This window comes from Scardinius erythrophthalmus, assembly GCF_964197995.2.
Source record: "Scardinius erythrophthalmus genome assembly, chromosome: 6".
Lineage (NCBI taxonomy): Eukaryota > Metazoa > Chordata > Actinopteri > Cypriniformes > Leuciscidae > Scardinius > Scardinius erythrophthalmus.
Window position 1 is genome coordinate 16,166,636 of NC_138226.1, and position 17,879 is coordinate 16,184,514.

Below are 17,879 nucleotides of genomic sequence, written 5' to 3' on the forward strand. Positions count from 1 at the left end.
GCTTTTGATTTGCAAAAAACTAACACTCTGGAAATATTAAAGGTGAAGTGTGCAATTTCTGAACCACTAGTTTGAAAAAAAAAAAAGTGACTGTCTGTAAAGAGATAGTTCCAGCCCAAACTCAAACTTTTTTACATCTACATTTATGCATTTTATGAAGTAAAGTTCCTGCTGATCTACCGAATAAAAATCCTGTAACCAAAATAGTCAAAAAATCAACAAGTTCACATGATGCAATGAGAATCAGGCTTCCTCTCGCCACTGCCAGACAATGTCTGCAAGACAGAGCTCGGCTCAAGCTCACTTCCCACTTTGGAGCCCCTGTAAACAGCAAATATGACGAGTCAGCACTCTGTCATTACCAGCAGAGAACATGCAGGCTAAATACCGCCTTTCCATTTACTGTCATGCTGGACACAGTAACTCAACCTCGGGGGGCAGGGGGAGATGTGATGGTATTTAGTGGAAAGCTCGGTTTGTTTCAGTATCATGAATTTTTTCTTCGCACATGGTATCAGTCATGAGATTTTTTGGTGTATTAACCAACATCTACTGTCATAAACTTGTAATAAATAAATACGTAACTGTTTTGGAAATAACCAAGTACCATAGCACTACCATCTGACTACCAAATAAACTTTTTCACTGGAGCAACATCAAGGTCATCTCAGGTAGTGTCAGATGTACTGCATTTAAAGAGGAATTTACTTCTTGACTTCTCCCCTTACACAAACTGAACAGCGAATGAATTTCAGAAAACATAATACAATCACACCCACATCCATCTCTCTTTCTGGTAGATATCGTGGATTCTAACCCCAATGCTCCCCATCCTTCAGAGTGGACTATTTTTTTTTGGTTAATCTTTTCTGGCATACTGTGAATGACTTCAGACTTTCCATTTCATAAGGCGCATTTTCCTTGGCAGGCAAGTCTGTGCCCTAAGACTTTGGCCGCTATTGGGACCTTTTTTGATTCAAGCTCTAGAGAGATGTGCTGCTTCAGTACCAGCTGAGTTTGTGGATAAGTAATCTGAGTGCGTGTTCTCCTCCCTACGCATCCAGACGGTAGCGCTTCACCTCAGGGAGCCCACTTTGCCATTTTCCTCTGTCTAAAAACAGCCACACAACAATGCCTGTCATTCACTCGGGCCCCCAACCAAGCAGATTTGCTGTCTTGTAGCTCTCTTTATTTTTCTGAGTGTGACAAATGTACTCTGACTCAGAGACGAACAGAAGGAGTGCTGAAAGACATGACCAGATAAACTCCTCTGAACAAAAAATGAGGTCACAAGGGAATGCGCTGCTCTTGAATGCCAGTTTTAGAGCCATGTCAATGCAATCAAGATGAAAGATCACTCAGAAGAGGGAAAAACATGCAAGCCCTAAACACCATCAGCAGAGTCAAATGCTGGGACCCGTCCAAGATGGCAGCTGTAAAAAGACTCCTGTACTGTACATCAATTTTATCCAACTACCCCCATCACTAGGCCTCACACACCTGATAGGAAGTGAGAGACCTTTAATAGAACGCTGAGGCTCTTGTAAACACTAGGCCAACTTTCCAAAACACAGGCTGACGGAAGCACCCGTAGTCCAGCAAAATGCCCTTGGGCTCTGGCTATTTCTGCCCAGGGAGATCCTGTGTCAGTGATTCAATGAGGATAAGACAGCTTAGTCCATGAGATACGGCCCTAGTCCGCACTACTCGCATATAAAAAGCTGCACACAGTCAAACTTTGGTACGGTTGTACGTTTCCTAATGGAGCAAGAAAAATCATGCCTAATTAAGCCATTCATTTCCTCTGAAATTTAGAAAAGAGATGAAATCTGGTATAAAAACTTCCGTTTGAAACACATGCATAAAACTATTATTCTCAAATCCTTTCCTATAATATTATGAGATAAAGTATCAGCCAGGTTTATTTTACTGATTGGTCAGTGCTATGGGGGTGAGAGGTCATGAGTTGTGTAAAAGGGAGTAAAGGAGAAAAGAGGGGTCAGAGTCCATTCTTCACTCATGCTTTTTTAAAAACATGAAAACATCTCAAATTAATGTTTAGTGGAATCCATACAGCAGAATGTAATGCTAAGAAAAATACTAATACTAATATTTTAAAATTAACTGTTTTTTTTTGTTGTTGTTTTTTATGCATCACCTACACAGTTACTTACACAGAACGATATCTGATGATATCTTAATATTCAACAATATTATTGATCTGCTTACATTGACACCATTAAATGAGAACTGAACTGAGCTGGATGATGACATCACTGTTTTCTTCAGAGCAGCTATATATATAAATTAACTAAATTAATAACTTTTTTACAACAAAAACAAACCATCACTGAACTTACTTAAGCTGGACTATGATGCTGTTTTCTGCTGTACAGCAGAAACAAACTTTGTTGCATTATTTTCCTGTTATCACTGTAAAGCTGCTTTGAAACAATCTGTATTGTAAAACGTGCTATAAATAAAGGTGACTTGACTTGCATCCTGATCAGCTGGTCCTGATCAGCATTTTCAGCTGAAAAATCTGTCAAAGTTTATGAAAACAGAATAAAGGGATTAGTTTCGCTAAACGCACCCTTGGGACATTTAGTCACAGCTTAGATATTTAGTTTGAAGTATCAGGATGCAGAGTGATGGGCTTTCAACTCAGCAAAGAGGCGTCTTCACAGCTAAAGCAAAGGCATTGTTTTTTTGTTTTTGTTTTTTCTGTCATTCACGTGGTTTTGCAGGTTCTAGTAAACATGTCTGGCTTCATGAGCTGTGGTTCTTCAGCCAAATCGTTCTATGACTTCTGAAATATTTCTCATGAATTTCCAATTCACCCTAGTTGTCACACATAATGTATACTGTTGTCTCTATAATATCCATCTCACTGTAGTGTCATACTGTTTTAACAGTAGTGTAGAAAAGAAATAGGGCTGGGCGATATATTGAATATTTACAATAAATTTGCAATGATTTTGATGCAACACCGAGTTTTAAAATAAAATAAAATAAAACGATTTTAAGATTTGGAATAAAATTATTTTATTTGAACAAAATACAATTTGTAAATGATTATGTTAACAAGATTTTCTAACAATATATTAAACATTTTAAATAATGATTTAATAGAATATATATATATATATATATATATATATATATATATAAATATATAAAAATATATATATAAATATATATATATATAAATAGATTTTTGCTATGTTGCCTATACCTGATATTAAATACAAAGAAATCTGCTGTTAAACATACACACTACTTGTAATCTGAAATTGTAGGCTGCACAAGACCCTGGCCACTGCTAGCACACCTCTTCCCTTCCCCCTTTAGTTAAAGTGCTGTGGTCTCAGTGGTCCATGCTTTAAAATAGACCTGACACAAAAACCTCAATTGCTCCGAGAGGTATGGAATGGGCGGAGTGGTCACCGCAGAGGGATTTAGCTGGGGAGAGGTGGACTTAAATGCTGATGATGATCTGTGCTGGATCAATAAGGAATGTGCATGTGCTGATAGGCTGCTCCTACTCCATATTTTCTCCCTCCAAGCCCTCAGTTTGCACAGGAACTGGAAACCCAACCTCATCTCCAATTCAGAAAAGAAAGCTAATGAACTGCCTCTGACCAGCAATGCCTCACAGCTCCCGCTTTCTCTCTCTCCTTCTCAGAATGTGTCACGTCAGAAGTCTGGAGTTGGTGTACTGTAAAGTGACCAGGTTTCTGAAATGAAAACCGGGGGCCTTTCTAGTTTAGGAGTAGAAGTATTGTTGACTAAAACAAAAACTGTTAAAAATCATTTTTAGCAACTGAAATAAAGCTCAAATAAAACAAAATACAAATATTAGATGAAGAACTTGAACTTAAAAAAACGTAATAGAGGAATAAGCTTCAAGAAGCCATATTTTTCAGTGATTTTAGAGCAGCTAAGGGGCGTTGTTACCCATAATGCGGAGCGATGCTCTAAAACCATCGTAACCTATGGATTCATGGGGCTTTTTTATTTTCATCAAATGGTTACTACATTTAGCCGGCAAGATTTCATAAAATAAACACACAGCAACAAAACTTATACTTATTGACAACAAATAATAATCCTTATGCCAAGCAATGTAGTTACATACATCTGTTTTATACATTATAAATACAATTAGAAATGTTGTTTTGGCAAATACCTGAAATAGGTTTAATTTGAAGCACTAAAATGACTAAAACTGATATAAAAATTAAAGCTAAATAGAACTAATAAACTAAATAATAAACTAAAAAACTTAAATATATTTTTAAAACAAACAAACTGAATATATACAAATAAAAAGTTAATTCAAAATATTAATAAATACTGAAATAGGATATAATACTAAAATTATTAATACTAAAACGCCATCAACGCACACTTGTAACACCTGCAAAGACTATTATTCTGCAGCACATTTGCACCCTTCAAACTAATGCTTGTGGACAATGATATCAGCACACATACTGAATTGCAATATAATGCATAGCAGTTTGACAGACAGTTAACAGCTGTATAAAGAATTTGAGTTATAAAGGTAAAGATTTTATTCTGTTATAGTCTAAAATGTCCTATTATTAAAAAAAAAAAAAGTAAGTAATTACACACTGTATGTTATGGTAATGGACAATGGTCTGTCCACAGAAAGCGAGTACTGCCTGTGTTACAGTATGCTGCACTGTAATCACAGAAGTGAAAAAAAGAAAATCGAACCTCTGTGTTTTTCTTTCGACAAGTCATTATGACTAACGAGTAGTCATGTAGTGGTAATGTCACATTGATTCACATGCCATTAATCCACTTTTAATGAACCCAGCCCATTGTAATCAGTCTTGTCACTGACATGTGACCAATACATTGACAGTCACTGCTGTTAAAAAAAAAGAAAAATCCACTTTCTCAGAGTGTGACTTTTTGACCGTTACAATTATAAGCTCTATTACAATAGTCCTATTTGGGAGAGCCAAGTTATTCTCTGGCTATTGCTTAAATGCATAAATTGAAAAAAAAAACTCTCCCCATTAGAAACGCACATCCCTTTGTCATCCAACCACAATTGCTTAAGATGTGATTGACAGTTAAGAAGATTGCCCCTCCTCTCAAATCCTACGCCTGCTAAGAAGACGCTCACAGCTGTCCCCTGCATTCAAGTAAATCCATTTTAAGGTGTCCAAAGCTAACTTTTAAGGGCCATATGTGTTCGTACCAGCTGTGGACTGCAGGGTGGCTCTGTTTGCTGGAAAGGTAGAAGTTCCATCCAAAGAAAACATCACACACAGATGAGCAAACAACAATACTGTTTCACACTCGAGCTGTGCACTGTCAGACGCTTAGGGCAAATATCCACCTTTATGCTTACAGCAGTAAAGTGTGACTTACTCATCTAAACTCATATTTTTAATACATATTCTTATAAAATGTACATTCAAATTATATACACTACTGTTCAAACGTTTTTTTAGTTCAGTAAAATTCAGTAAAAATGTTTTAAAGGTCCCGTTGCATGCGATTCCATGTTACAAACTTTAGTTAGTGTGTAATGTTGCTGTTAGAGCATAAATAATATCTGTAAAATTATAAAGCTCAAAGTTCAATGCCAAGCGAGATATTTTATTTAACAGAAGTTGACTACAAAAAACGTCTCGATTGGACTACACCCCTCTACATCCTGCATTAGTGACATCACCAGAACCGTTTCTTGACTAACCTCCGCCCACAGGAATGCTCCCTCAACTCTACTGGCTACTTGCGCACTTCCTATAACTTAGCCTACTGTGTTTACTCAGCTCTTACGGTGATTTTCTGAAGTAAAACTGACGCTTCATCTTTTGTGTGATGTACAATAAACTTTATTAAACACATCAGTACATGTTTGATCATCATTCAGACAGCAGACTTGTAGGCTATTAATAAATAATGGATACATAGCCTACAAGCAGATGACAAATACGTTATAATAACCGTAATTAAACTACTAAACCATACCTGTTTCATCTCTATACAGCACTCTGACTCTGTAGGCATTATTGTCCGACTCGAAATGAACGCCGTTACTGAGAGTTTCTGATATTATCATCATTCCGTGAGATGAATTTTTCCTGACAGACTGAGCACGAGCTCATGAAGCTCCGCCCCCTGTGTCGTCCAGCAGCACCTCATTTGCATTTAAAGGGGACACACTGAAACGGCTCGTTTTTCTGAGCCCCAAAAAATGTCAATTTAAACATGCTGTAAAAAATGATCTGTTGGGTATTTTGAGCTCAAACTTCACATACACACTTTGGGGACATCAGAGACTTATTTTACATCTTGTGAAAAGGGGCATAGAACGGGACCTTTAATGTTTATGAAAGAAGTCTCTTATGCTCACCAAGGCTGCATTTATTTGACCAAAAAAACAGTAATATTGTGAAATACTATTACAATGTAAAATAACTGTTTTTTGTTTTTGTTTAAATGTTATTTATGTTATTAAAAATGTTATTTATTCCAGTGATGGCAAAGCTGAATTTTCAGCATCATTATTGCTGCTCAATAACATTTCTTATTATCACCAATGTTGAAAACAGTTGTGCTGTAATATTTTGAGGAGATCGTGATACATTTTTCAGGATACTTTGATGAATATAAAGTTCAAAAGAACAGCATTTATTTAAACTCGTAATCTTTTGTAACATAAATATCTTTACCGTCACTTTTGAACAATTTAATGCATCCTTTCTAAATAAACGTATTAATCTTCTTTTAAAAAATCTTACTGAAAAAAAAAAAACTTTTGAACGGTAGTGTATTTATAATAACAATAATAACAACAATAATAATACACATTAACCATATGAATTTAGGAGAGTGGTCTGTTTGACCAGCCAACATCAATTATGTAACTAAATTAATATGACAATTTGCAGTACTAGTATTTTTTACATTAAGGGTTGGTTCTGAACCTAGTAAGCAATTACCCAAAACATCACAGGAACCGAATAGCAGTGAGCTATAAAAAAACACTTATAGCAATGCCCTGGCAACACTTAGCATCAAAATCGTTAGCTTAGCACAGGTTAGCAGCACTCGCATTCTCTTCAGAAAATGAGGTCTAGTTATACCACATGCTTTTGTATCAGGACTGGTGATTTTCTGTAAATAATAGCAAATGAAATGTGCACTTGAATGCCACTTGCAGTTACACAACTATCATCAATGCTATATAAGGAGATCAGCTACAGGCCTTTCATTCATAGCATGTCATTCTACTGTTCACCATACATCATATGGAAATAAGTGCAGTCGTACTATGTATAGCAGTGCAGGTTATACAATGTATTGAGTCTGTTAAGTGTTTGCGGAGGTAGATGGGAGGAGGGTTGGAGGTCTGTGGGTGGAGGTGGTGTAGTGTATTATCATCAGTACAATAACCCACTCCTCATGTCTCGGGGGGGCTGGCTGCATCCTCCAGCCTTAATGGTGAAGAGGTTCTTAAAGACGCCTCTCTGTAGCTTTTCAATGCCTTGCATACCGGCACCCTCCCCCTACACATAAATACATACATTTGAGATAAACAAGACCAGGTATCAATGCACAAACGCAAACTTACCTGCTACTAGTTTGTTAACTAAACTCCAGCAGAATTTTGGTAGGTTAAATGGGAACAGGATGGACCTATATAATAATCTCCCAGATTCACAATTTCAGATTCACCCAGATTCACAGTTTCAGAACGTGCATATTTACACAGCTCACATCCTCTTGTAGAACCTCCTACACACACTCTCTGATTGAGCAATGGCATTTGTGCCAAACAAGAAAACACACTATCACAACATGCACGAAGCACAGCACACAGACGCTTGCACTCTCGATTTCTTTCTGCAAATCTATAACCGGCACTCTTGCCACATTAAGTAAAATAACAACTACAGAGCAAAAAGAGTTCAACTCACTCAAACATTAAATAAAACAGGAAGTCCTCATGAGGGTGTTTTTGTCCTGAAATCTGACCCATTCAGGCACCCATAGCCTCATTTAATAGAATAAGCAGCTGGGTTTATATTCATGCTTCACATGTAATGTCTGCTTTTCAGTTTACTTTTCCACGTTTTCTGCAAATATCCAGATTTAGGTCCCAGTCTGGGCATATCCAGATAAATAAACAAATGAAAATGGTTTGTGACAAATAAATAAATCGATAAATATGTATGTGTATATAATAAAAATATAAAGAAATACATATTTATGACTGTAATAATCTCAGGCTGTAACCTAACATGTATAAAATGAAAAAAAGTCCTGAAGTTGTTCATGGCATTAATACATAAAAGAATTATGATTGTGATAATCTCAGATTGTAATTTTTTAGAGCATATTTCAAATGAAAAATGGCCAGAAACTTATCTTGAAATAAATTTTTGGGTGAACTAACCCTTTAATTAATTAATAAAAAAACAAAACAAATAAATACTCAGGATAATGTTAGATTGAGCCTTTCGTTAGAGTGTAAAATAAAATAAAATAAAATAAAGACCCATTCTGGCACCCATAGCCTTACTTAATAGAATAAGCAGCTGGATTTCTATTTATGCTTCACATGCAGCGTCTGCTTTTCAGTTTACTTTTCCACGTTTTCTGCTTATATCCAACATTAAGTGCCAGGTACAAGTCTGAGCTAGTCGCCGGAGGGAAGTTATACTATATGACATAGACTCACGTTCCAGTCTCTCAAAGCTGAGCCATGCATGCTGTGCTTTGCCTTTGGATCGTAATTGACTCCATATGTTGTTTGCATAATTTCTCAACCCCCCGATCGCTGGACCTAAAACTGCTAACAAAGTTCATGCATATCTCAGAATGTCCTACTGATGGTTTCTGAGTCCCCTGACTGAGCAATTAAAAAAAAAAAATCACAACAAATCCTGGATGTATTGTTACGCTTTGAGGGATTATATTGATTCAATTTTTTTCCATTAAGTTCCCAAAAGTCATCTTAGGTTAAGGGACGGCAGATAGGTGCGCTAACGGTGTTGTCATGACGACAGGCAGAGAACAGCACATAGATAGTGTACAGCGCAGGTTTAGTCGTCTTCGATTTCTCTTACTGTCATGAAGAGCCATACCATGTCTAATAACTGAAAGGAGGCATATGTAAACATCAGTACAGATATTCATGCCATTAAGACCACTCTGAATACATGACATAAATAAAGAGTGTAGGGTATATCCAGAGTTACTGATACTGAATAGTGACATGTGTCATTGAAAATATGTGTACTTGAAGTAGATGTAGAATTCCACGTCTTGCTTTCTATGCCAGAGTGTTCAACAATCATCCCTCCCCCTCACCACACACAGCTTCAGTAAACAAACCAGGGCTGGACAAGAGGGTCAAGGGTTGAACACACCAGAGGACACACTAGAACATTTTGTCAGCTTAGCGAAATGTTGAAATGAGGAGGAAGAGAGAGATCATAAGACCCACGTAGTTACCCACAATTCCTTCTTTCACCTACTCTTCTCTTAGTTAGTTTTTGTATGGGCACTAAACACAGACGTTGAAGAATGATCATGATAATCTCAGATCGTCCTCTTACTTTAGAAACATATATCAAATGGAAAATGGCCTGAAATTGTTAAATAATTTTTTTTTAAATCTACCTCAGGCCATCCCTTTTTTCAGAAATATATCAAATGGAAAAAGGCCTGAAATTGTTAATGAAATAGATAAATAATATTAATGATAATCTCAGATTGTCCCTTTTCTTAGCGCAAATGGAAAACGGCCCAAAATTGTTCATGAAATAAATAAATAACAAATCAATGTATGATCGTAACATATTTAAAATGAAAAATGGACTGAAGCTGTTTTCTGAAATAATTAATTAATTAATTATAAATAAATAAATAATCTGTAAATAATCAAATAGAAAGTGAGTGAGTAGTGGCATCCACATCCCTCTTGTATTACCAAACAATCATGACATTACTTTCTGAGTTAGCAAACATTTATGAGTCATTACTCTATTGAAGGACACACTCTGTTTCTGTCACATGTTTCAGTTTACTCACAGACATGCATGAAGCCAGCCTTAGCGCAGACACATATTGTATGTCATGATCCAATAAGGAATGACAAATTATTTTTCATACTATTTTGTAGTATGCACCACAGAATCGCTCAGTTTAGTCTGGTTACACAAACCACACACCTGGATCCATCAGTGCAGTGAAGGGTATCATTAAACCGACACGCTCTCTGTGTCATTGGACAGGCCCGGTGACAAACCCAACATTAACTCAACATGTCCGCTCTGAATGTGCTGTGCTCTTTAGCTGTTTGTCACTAAAGCGGGATTGGGGGCAAAGCTGAACATTTGATCAGCTGGAGCCGACAGCTATGTAGACCACAGGGGCATTCCTGAGTCCCCTGGGCTGAGCTTGGTACAGATGGGGCCGGTTTGGGTTTCAATCCCTGCCCACTTCCTCTGGGGTGGGGTGTTCTGGGGGTGTCTTTTGAGGATTTCCCATATAATCCCTTCAGCAAGGTGTCCAGTCTCAGGCAAGTTCCATCAATAATTCACTATCCCCAGCCCACCTGCGTGAAGCTCCTTCGAGCAGAAGGGTGCTAACCTTTTAATTCTCGATCCACATGGCCATCAGGGCCCACTTGTGTGGATGGAGAAACCATTTTAATGGAATCCTCCAGCGCAACGTAAAGCTGAGGTGATAAGCAGATACGCTGTCCTGTGATTATTGGGTCCCATTATTGAGCCCTCTATCTGGCTGATTGCTATCTCGAAGCCACCGATAAAATCCTCCAATACACTTTTGACAGGGACCACAGAGTCAAACAATTAAACTTGAATCAAATGAATCAAATTAAAGATTGGATTTTTTATCAGAAAGTGTCCAACATGCTTTACACATATATAGCACACACAGAGAGCCGCGGCTCAGACAGCACGCAAATATTGAGTTTCGAGTCTAGCGCTTGAATGGACAAATTCACACAAAAATTGTCAACATGCCCGTCTTGGTATAAATATCCTAGCAAACATAGTATTATGTCTGTGAACGTGACATACGAGTGTCGTAAACACAGTGAAGTGAACGTAAACAGTCGAGAAAGACAACGCATGTGTTCAGTATTAGTGTACTGGATCAGTGAATTATGTCTTGAAGTGACAGGAGCCTAATATTCCTGCTGTCTGTGGTTTTAATGTTAATCAAACAACAAAATACAAAAAAATTACTCAATGCTCTTGACCGAATAGCTTGTGTAACTTTAATAATGATTAATCTTTATTTAATTTATACAGTGAAGATTATATGCAATTTTGTTTTACTTTTGATTACTTATTCAATTTCTATACGTAGAAACTACTATTATACCTGAAAAACACTGTTTATTTTAATTGTATCTTTGCTCTACTGTATTTGTTCTTCTTTATTTTTATTTGACAGTAGACCCTTTTTCCCTGAATACCGAACCGTATCGAAACTGTGACCCTAAAAAGTGATTTATATATATATATAGTAATAGAACACATTTGAAACATGAACAGTTATCAATAAATGTAGATTTGAACACCAACATAGACATGCTAAAATAAAAAACTGATCCATTTGATTCTCTAAAGAATGTAAGAGCTCCCTGCTGTGCAGAACTGACTGCCACAATGCTAGGGTATTCTGGGTGGTTGCCAGGGCTTTGGTTGCGGTTGCTAAGGATGTTCTGAGTGGTTTGTAGTATGTTGCTATGCAGTTGCTAAGGTGTTCTGTGTGGTTGCTAGGTGGTTACTTACTGACCCAAGACGTGAGAGGCCACCTCAAAGAAACGCTCCTTCAAAGATCCCTCTTTCAATGTAAATCTAAGAGATTTTTCCCCCACCCGTTTTATGGTCTGCCAGGTGAAAACCGTAAATTGGTCACTTAGTACTCTCCTGAGCAATTTGAGGCATTATTCAAACCTTTAACCAAAAAAAATGTAGCAATATATACAATAATAACAACAATAATGGTTTGTTATACTGAGTGCCATTAACCCTTAATCGCTGTTAAAAAAGGACAACATTTAAGCTGTTTGGGGTCATTTTGACCCCAAACTTTTAAAGAGCAATTGCATAAGGAAATATACATTTTTTATATGGAAAACTATATATCATTTTTTTTATTTACTTCTCAACTATACATTTATGCTGTGTTTTTGTGGAAATTTTGAAGTTTTTTACCTATTTACTGCACAATTACATAACTAGGCCATAAATTGGCTCATGAAAAATGATTTTTTAAAGAAAAAATCACTTAAATGATGATCTTAATTAAATCTAAATAGTTTTTGGACATTGCTCTATGTGTTAGAGATAGAATACTGACATCTGCTAGTTTGTGGAAAAATTTTAGAAATTATAATTAAAGAAAGAAAGTGCAATGACCACATATATCCAATAGAGGGCCATAGAGACTCATTCATTTTCACTTTATTGTTTGTGATGCTTCAACTTCTCCTCACAACTTTGATATATATATTTTGTGAATATTTATTTAAACATTTTGAAATACATAAAAAAATCTGTATTTTTGTCAGAGTTAGAATTTGTTGTTGTTTTCTGATATATTTTGAATTATCTGCTTTTGCAAATTATTATACATACATTTGCAGAACCATTACAAGTCACCACTATGACATGACTGTGGTGTGTGTGTGTGTGTGTGTGTGTGTGTGTGTGTGTGTGTGTGTGTGTGTGTGTGTGTGTGTGTGTGTGTGTGAACAAGCTTGTTCCATGTTGCATATGTGACATTTTTCAGATTTATGCCAGTTTAGTTGATTTTATTTGCCAATTTCTATAAAAATGCTCTCTGTTGCAGTGACATAGATGTGTGTGTTTGTGTGTGTGTGTGTGTATGAGATAGAAAGTTCGTTCCACTTTGGGTTTATGCTCTAGGACCAGACCTTGATTTAAATGTAATTTTTTTTTAGATTTATGCCAGTTTTGTTTATTTTATTTGCCAATTTCTATAAAAATGCACTCTGTTGCAGGGACATACACGTGTGTGTTTGTGTGTGTTTGTGTGTGTGTGTGTGTGTGTGTGTATGAGATAGAAAGTTTGTTCCACTTTGGGTTTATGCTCTAGGACCAGACCTTGATTTAAATGTAATTTTTTTTTTAGATTTATGCCAGTTTTATTTATTTTATTTGCCAATTTCTATAAAAATGCTCTCTGTTGCAGTGACATACATGTGTGTTTGTGTGTGTTTGTGTGTGTTTGTGTGTGTGTGTGTATGAGATAGAAAGTTCGTTCCACTTTGGGTTTATGCGCTAGGACCAGACCTTGATTTAAATGTAAATTTTTTTAGATTTATGCCAGTTTTGTTTATTTTATTTACCAATTTCTGTAAAAATGCTCTCTGTTGCAAACACATACATTTGTGTGTTTGTTTATGTGTTTGTGTGTGTCTGTGTGTGTGTGTGTATGAGATAGAAAGTTCGTTCTACTTTTTATTTATGCTCTAGGACCAGACCTTGGTTTATATGTATAAATTTTCAGATTTATAATGGATTTAATTTTATTTTTTTGACAAACAAAATAAAAAAAAGTCATTTTTTTCATTTTCCCATTCATTTTCAATGTGGGGTCATTTTGACCCCAAACAGCTTAAACGGTAAATTTTTTTTTACACACCTTTAGAACAACCAAATCAAGCCCAGTTTTTTTGTGCATGTTTAGATAGGTTATTTAGGAAAAGTCCCAGAGTTTCATGCCTCTGATATGAAGGTAACATTTTTAAAAAATGAAAGAAAAGTCCAGTGGGGTCATAATGACCCCAAACAGCGATTAAGGGTTAAATAAAAATTTTGGTCAACATGACCTATAGTATCAGCAGCAATAGTATAGTTTACTAGTGTTTTGGACAATACACACACATACACTCACTGTGTCCTGAATCAAGGGTCTTAACCAGAAAAGCATTAAATAACCTCATCTCTCTGGCAGAATAGCCTTAAGCAGCAGTGGCTGCCTCACAGTTTAAGGCTGAGTGACCAACATTAGCACTGTGAAGAGTCACACAGATCAGGACACAGTACCAAAGTACACACACACATAAGGAATCCAACCTCCACATAAAATTGCACACACACAAATGCACATCGACCTCCACACCACTCTCTCCGTGAACAAATGCCTTCGCTGTCAGTTGCGGAGGTCTGGCGTAATTGAAAAGAACAGCCACGGGCCAGCCCACAGACCAGGAGCCCGCCACTGACAGCCAGCCATCAATACCAATGACTGTTCCTTGAGGAGCAGATGACATCCACGACACCACCCATGCAACACCCCGGCACACACATACGAACGCTTGCCTCCCGCCCCCTCGCTGTCCTTCCTCCACCACTTGAGTCTCTGATTCCTACCCCAGTTTGTCACCACGGTAACTCCACTCACCGGGAAGCCTGTCATCGCTTCAGAGATACACGTGCCATCGGCAAACGCACTCATACGCGCTCGCACTCACTTACGCTCATGCTTTCATGCCGAACGGGGGGATGAAACTTTTTTGAGAGTGGAACAGTGGCTGCTCAGAAACCTCCGGCTCACTTTCCTCGCATACACTACTCTGACAGTGTGTCAATATTTAACCCAGAAAACCACTTTGTCTTTAACTTTAACTAAACCTTCTCCAAAATACACACACACCAAATGAACCAGAGAAATAATAAAACTCTACTGAGACACTTCAAACCACTTTACAGTACATTAATATTGTGCATTGCACTACATATTTCAAACTCAGTGGACAACACAGGGGAAAAAAAATGACATCATGCTTTTTTTAATCATGTTTTTGACCACCTGCATTGTACGATTATTTTAGAAGGCTGGACAGCATCAGACTTGTCATTTTTTTAGCGTAACTCTACGGTGACAGCTGAACGAGATGCACGGAGCACAGACAAACAAGCGAGACAGAAGTATTCAAAAAAGAAAAGAAAAGAAAAACAGAGATAAAAAGCGAAAGAGAATAAAACATACACAGACCTGACCAGGAGCTGCAGAGCGACAGAAACTGTCTTCCTTATACAGTCCTCTCTGTCTGTCTGTCTCTCACTCTCTCTCTCTCTCTCTCTCTCACTGTGTGTGACTCCCTCCCCTCTCTGCTCCTCTCAGCTGCTCAGGGCAGTTCTCAGGAAATGAATGGGAGCTCACAGAGAACTGTTGTACTTGCAAATGACTTACCACGGTCACATGATCCGCTAAATGTAGGGTGGGCCGGTGGGTGGAGGCTTCATAAGCAAGAGAAGACAATACTCTAAGCTTTAACAGCATGCATCGAATTACACGGGGCCCCTCGTGGGAGGTTTCCGACATGTCTCTGAGCACAGGCAGCGGAGAAACACTAGAGTACCTCCCCGTTTAAAGGGGAAGAGAGAGAGAGAGAGAGAGAGAGAGAGAGAGAGAGAGAGACGGTTCTGTTAGTTTGGACTTTTTGTGTTCCTCCACCTTCTGCCTGAGTTAGTTGTTTGTTGTCTTGGTCACTCATTACGTGCAGTTGTGCACTCATTATCTACATGTACCTCGTTATCACGTGTACTTAAGTTCAGGTCTGTTTGTGTTCATTGTCGGGTATTGCCTATGTTACGTGTGTGAGTAGCTCTCGCTCTTTTTTGGATTTATGACTGTGGATTAATTAAAGAGACTTTCCTCTTCATCATCTTGTTCGTGTCGATAGAGAGAGAGAGAGAGAGAGAGAGAGAGAGAGAGAGAGAGAGAGAGAGAGAGAGAGAGAGAGAGAGAGAGAAAGAGGGTATATTTTCTCAAAAAAGTACCCTACTTTATATAAATTCAGACCATTAAAAGAGCTTTACAGTGGAAAACATGGAACAATTTTTAAAATGTAATTAAATTAACAATTAAATTAAAAGAAAATATCAATAATCTATTAAATTATTACATAAATATGATGCAATAATAATAATTAGTAGTAGTAGTTATTATTAAACTGTCATGCTGTATTGTCTTACATATTTAGCTTATCCACTTGCAGTTTGGCAATTATGTGGAAAATCAGATTTTGACCTACTGTCAAACTTATCACATTTATCCCAATATTTGAAAATATTTATTAACAATATTAAGCTACTTCTCTGTATGCATTTAACGTATAAATCGGTACATTTCATGTTTGTATTACAAGATGTTTTAGTAAGAAACCGTCTGCCACACACAGCTCTTAATTGGCTCCATTTCTATTAGTCACCAGACATTGCTCTCCGTTAGATTATGAACGCATCTCTGTACTACAATTCAATCCTAAAAGCCATTTATTTCTGTTTATGAAAGCATGCACAAGGGAATGTTGCAAAGGCTCGGCGATGGAAGAGGCAGCTACGGTTTTCAAGATGCAGATTCGCTCTTCTGGGAATCCTAATTAATGTATAGGAAAAAGAGCTAATTTGCATCTCTGATAGACTTTGTTCCACGCACACACAAGCTGATGGGGTTTGATAGTGCTTTGAAGAATACTCTGCCCATGTTAGCTTTTACCAAATCTCTTTCAGAAAAATCTCTTAATGGCCTTTTTATATTACACTATGTTTTCATGTTTGGAATTCATCATACAGTATGTGATGGAAACCTGAATTTGGGACTTTGACAATTAAAAGCTGTATAGTGGCATCCCTAAGTTCATTACCTAAATAGATCCATTTTAAACACCAAGGTGTATCACATCATATATTTTTGCACTTGAGTATACAGATGAAATTTCTCAGATCTAAAAAGAATGATGTAATATTGATTCCCGCAAACGACAACCCATATCGTCATAAAAACTACAAGATAAGTATAAGACATATCAATACAAGATCATCCTGGTGAATTACACGAGAAAAAACAAAGACCTTCATCCTTGTGTCTGACTAAAATGGGCATTGAAATACCACTCTGCTCACGCTTTTAATGCTGATTAGCCCTGATGCTTCTTTATGAAAAGCTATGCCACCCAGCTGCAGCCTCTGACAAGAGTGGCAATTTACCCAGCAATAATGACATCTCGAGGAAGCAGTCCCGCTCTGCCCGCACACCCAGCCCAGCCTGGCACACAAAGGGTCCTGGCATGTCTTGTAAAGGGCTGAACTGGAATCAGGCGTTCCAGTGGGAGGGTGAGCCGTGTATGGAACTCTGCCAGGGAACATGGCCCCATCTTAGCTCCCCTGCAAAGCGGAGAGAGACAAAGATAGATAGAAAAAGAGTGAACACCCTTGATTACAGAAGTGGCACAGAGAGGACCCAAGGCGATTAGGTGGGCTACAATGTCCGTGTTTACCATGGTTAACTGCACAGCAGGCAAACAGTTGTTGTAAGGTGATAAGATTAACCAAGCCCATGTAGGCCAATATATACACATTTACACATCAACTATAAATGACATGCTACCAAAGATTTCTGTTCCACCAGCACTATTCAAAGTAAAACCGTGACTGTCATCCCTCCAACAATCCTAATCTATTTCACCATTAAAAAACGACACTTCTACAAGGTCCATTTCAGGGATAGCGTGTCAAGTTATTCTCTCTCTCATGCTGTTCAAACCTGTATGACTTTCTCTCTTGGACGTAACACAAAAGATGATGCTTAGCAGACTATCCAAGCTGCTTTATTCTATACAATGAAAACGAATGGTGACCACAACTGTCTCTGGTCCAAATGCTAAAGATCTCCTTTTGTCTTCTGCACAATAGAAAAAAGGTTTAAAAATGTCATGGGAGATTTTTTTATTTTTTTTTGTATTCTAGAGCAAACAACCTTTTAATGTTTAGATGTGACTGCAGAAATACTCAATGAGGTGACTTCGAAATGTC

At 37.4% G+C, this 17,879-nt stretch overlaps 1 protein-coding gene across 3 annotated transcripts in view; it reads right to left on the reverse strand.

Annotated features, from left to right (window-relative positions):
• klf12b (Kruppel like factor 12b) overlaps positions 1 to 17,879 on the reverse strand; it is a gene marked incomplete at its 5' end in the record, with an annotated part of 88,527 nt that overhangs the window by 31,721 nt on the left and 38,927 nt on the right. Inside the window, one exon of one of the 3 annotated variants that reach the window (XM_081368690.1) lies at positions 15,252 to 15,345. The exons of 1 other annotated variant lie outside the window; for it this stretch is intronic. In XM_081368690.1, the coding sequence (XP_081224816.1) occupies positions 15,252 to 15,345 (94 nt within the window). Of the gene's footprint in view, positions 1 to 15,057; positions 15,120 to 15,251; positions 15,346 to 17,879 lie in introns of those variants that run through there. One more of the 3 variants, XM_081368688.1, reaches the window with a different exon arrangement.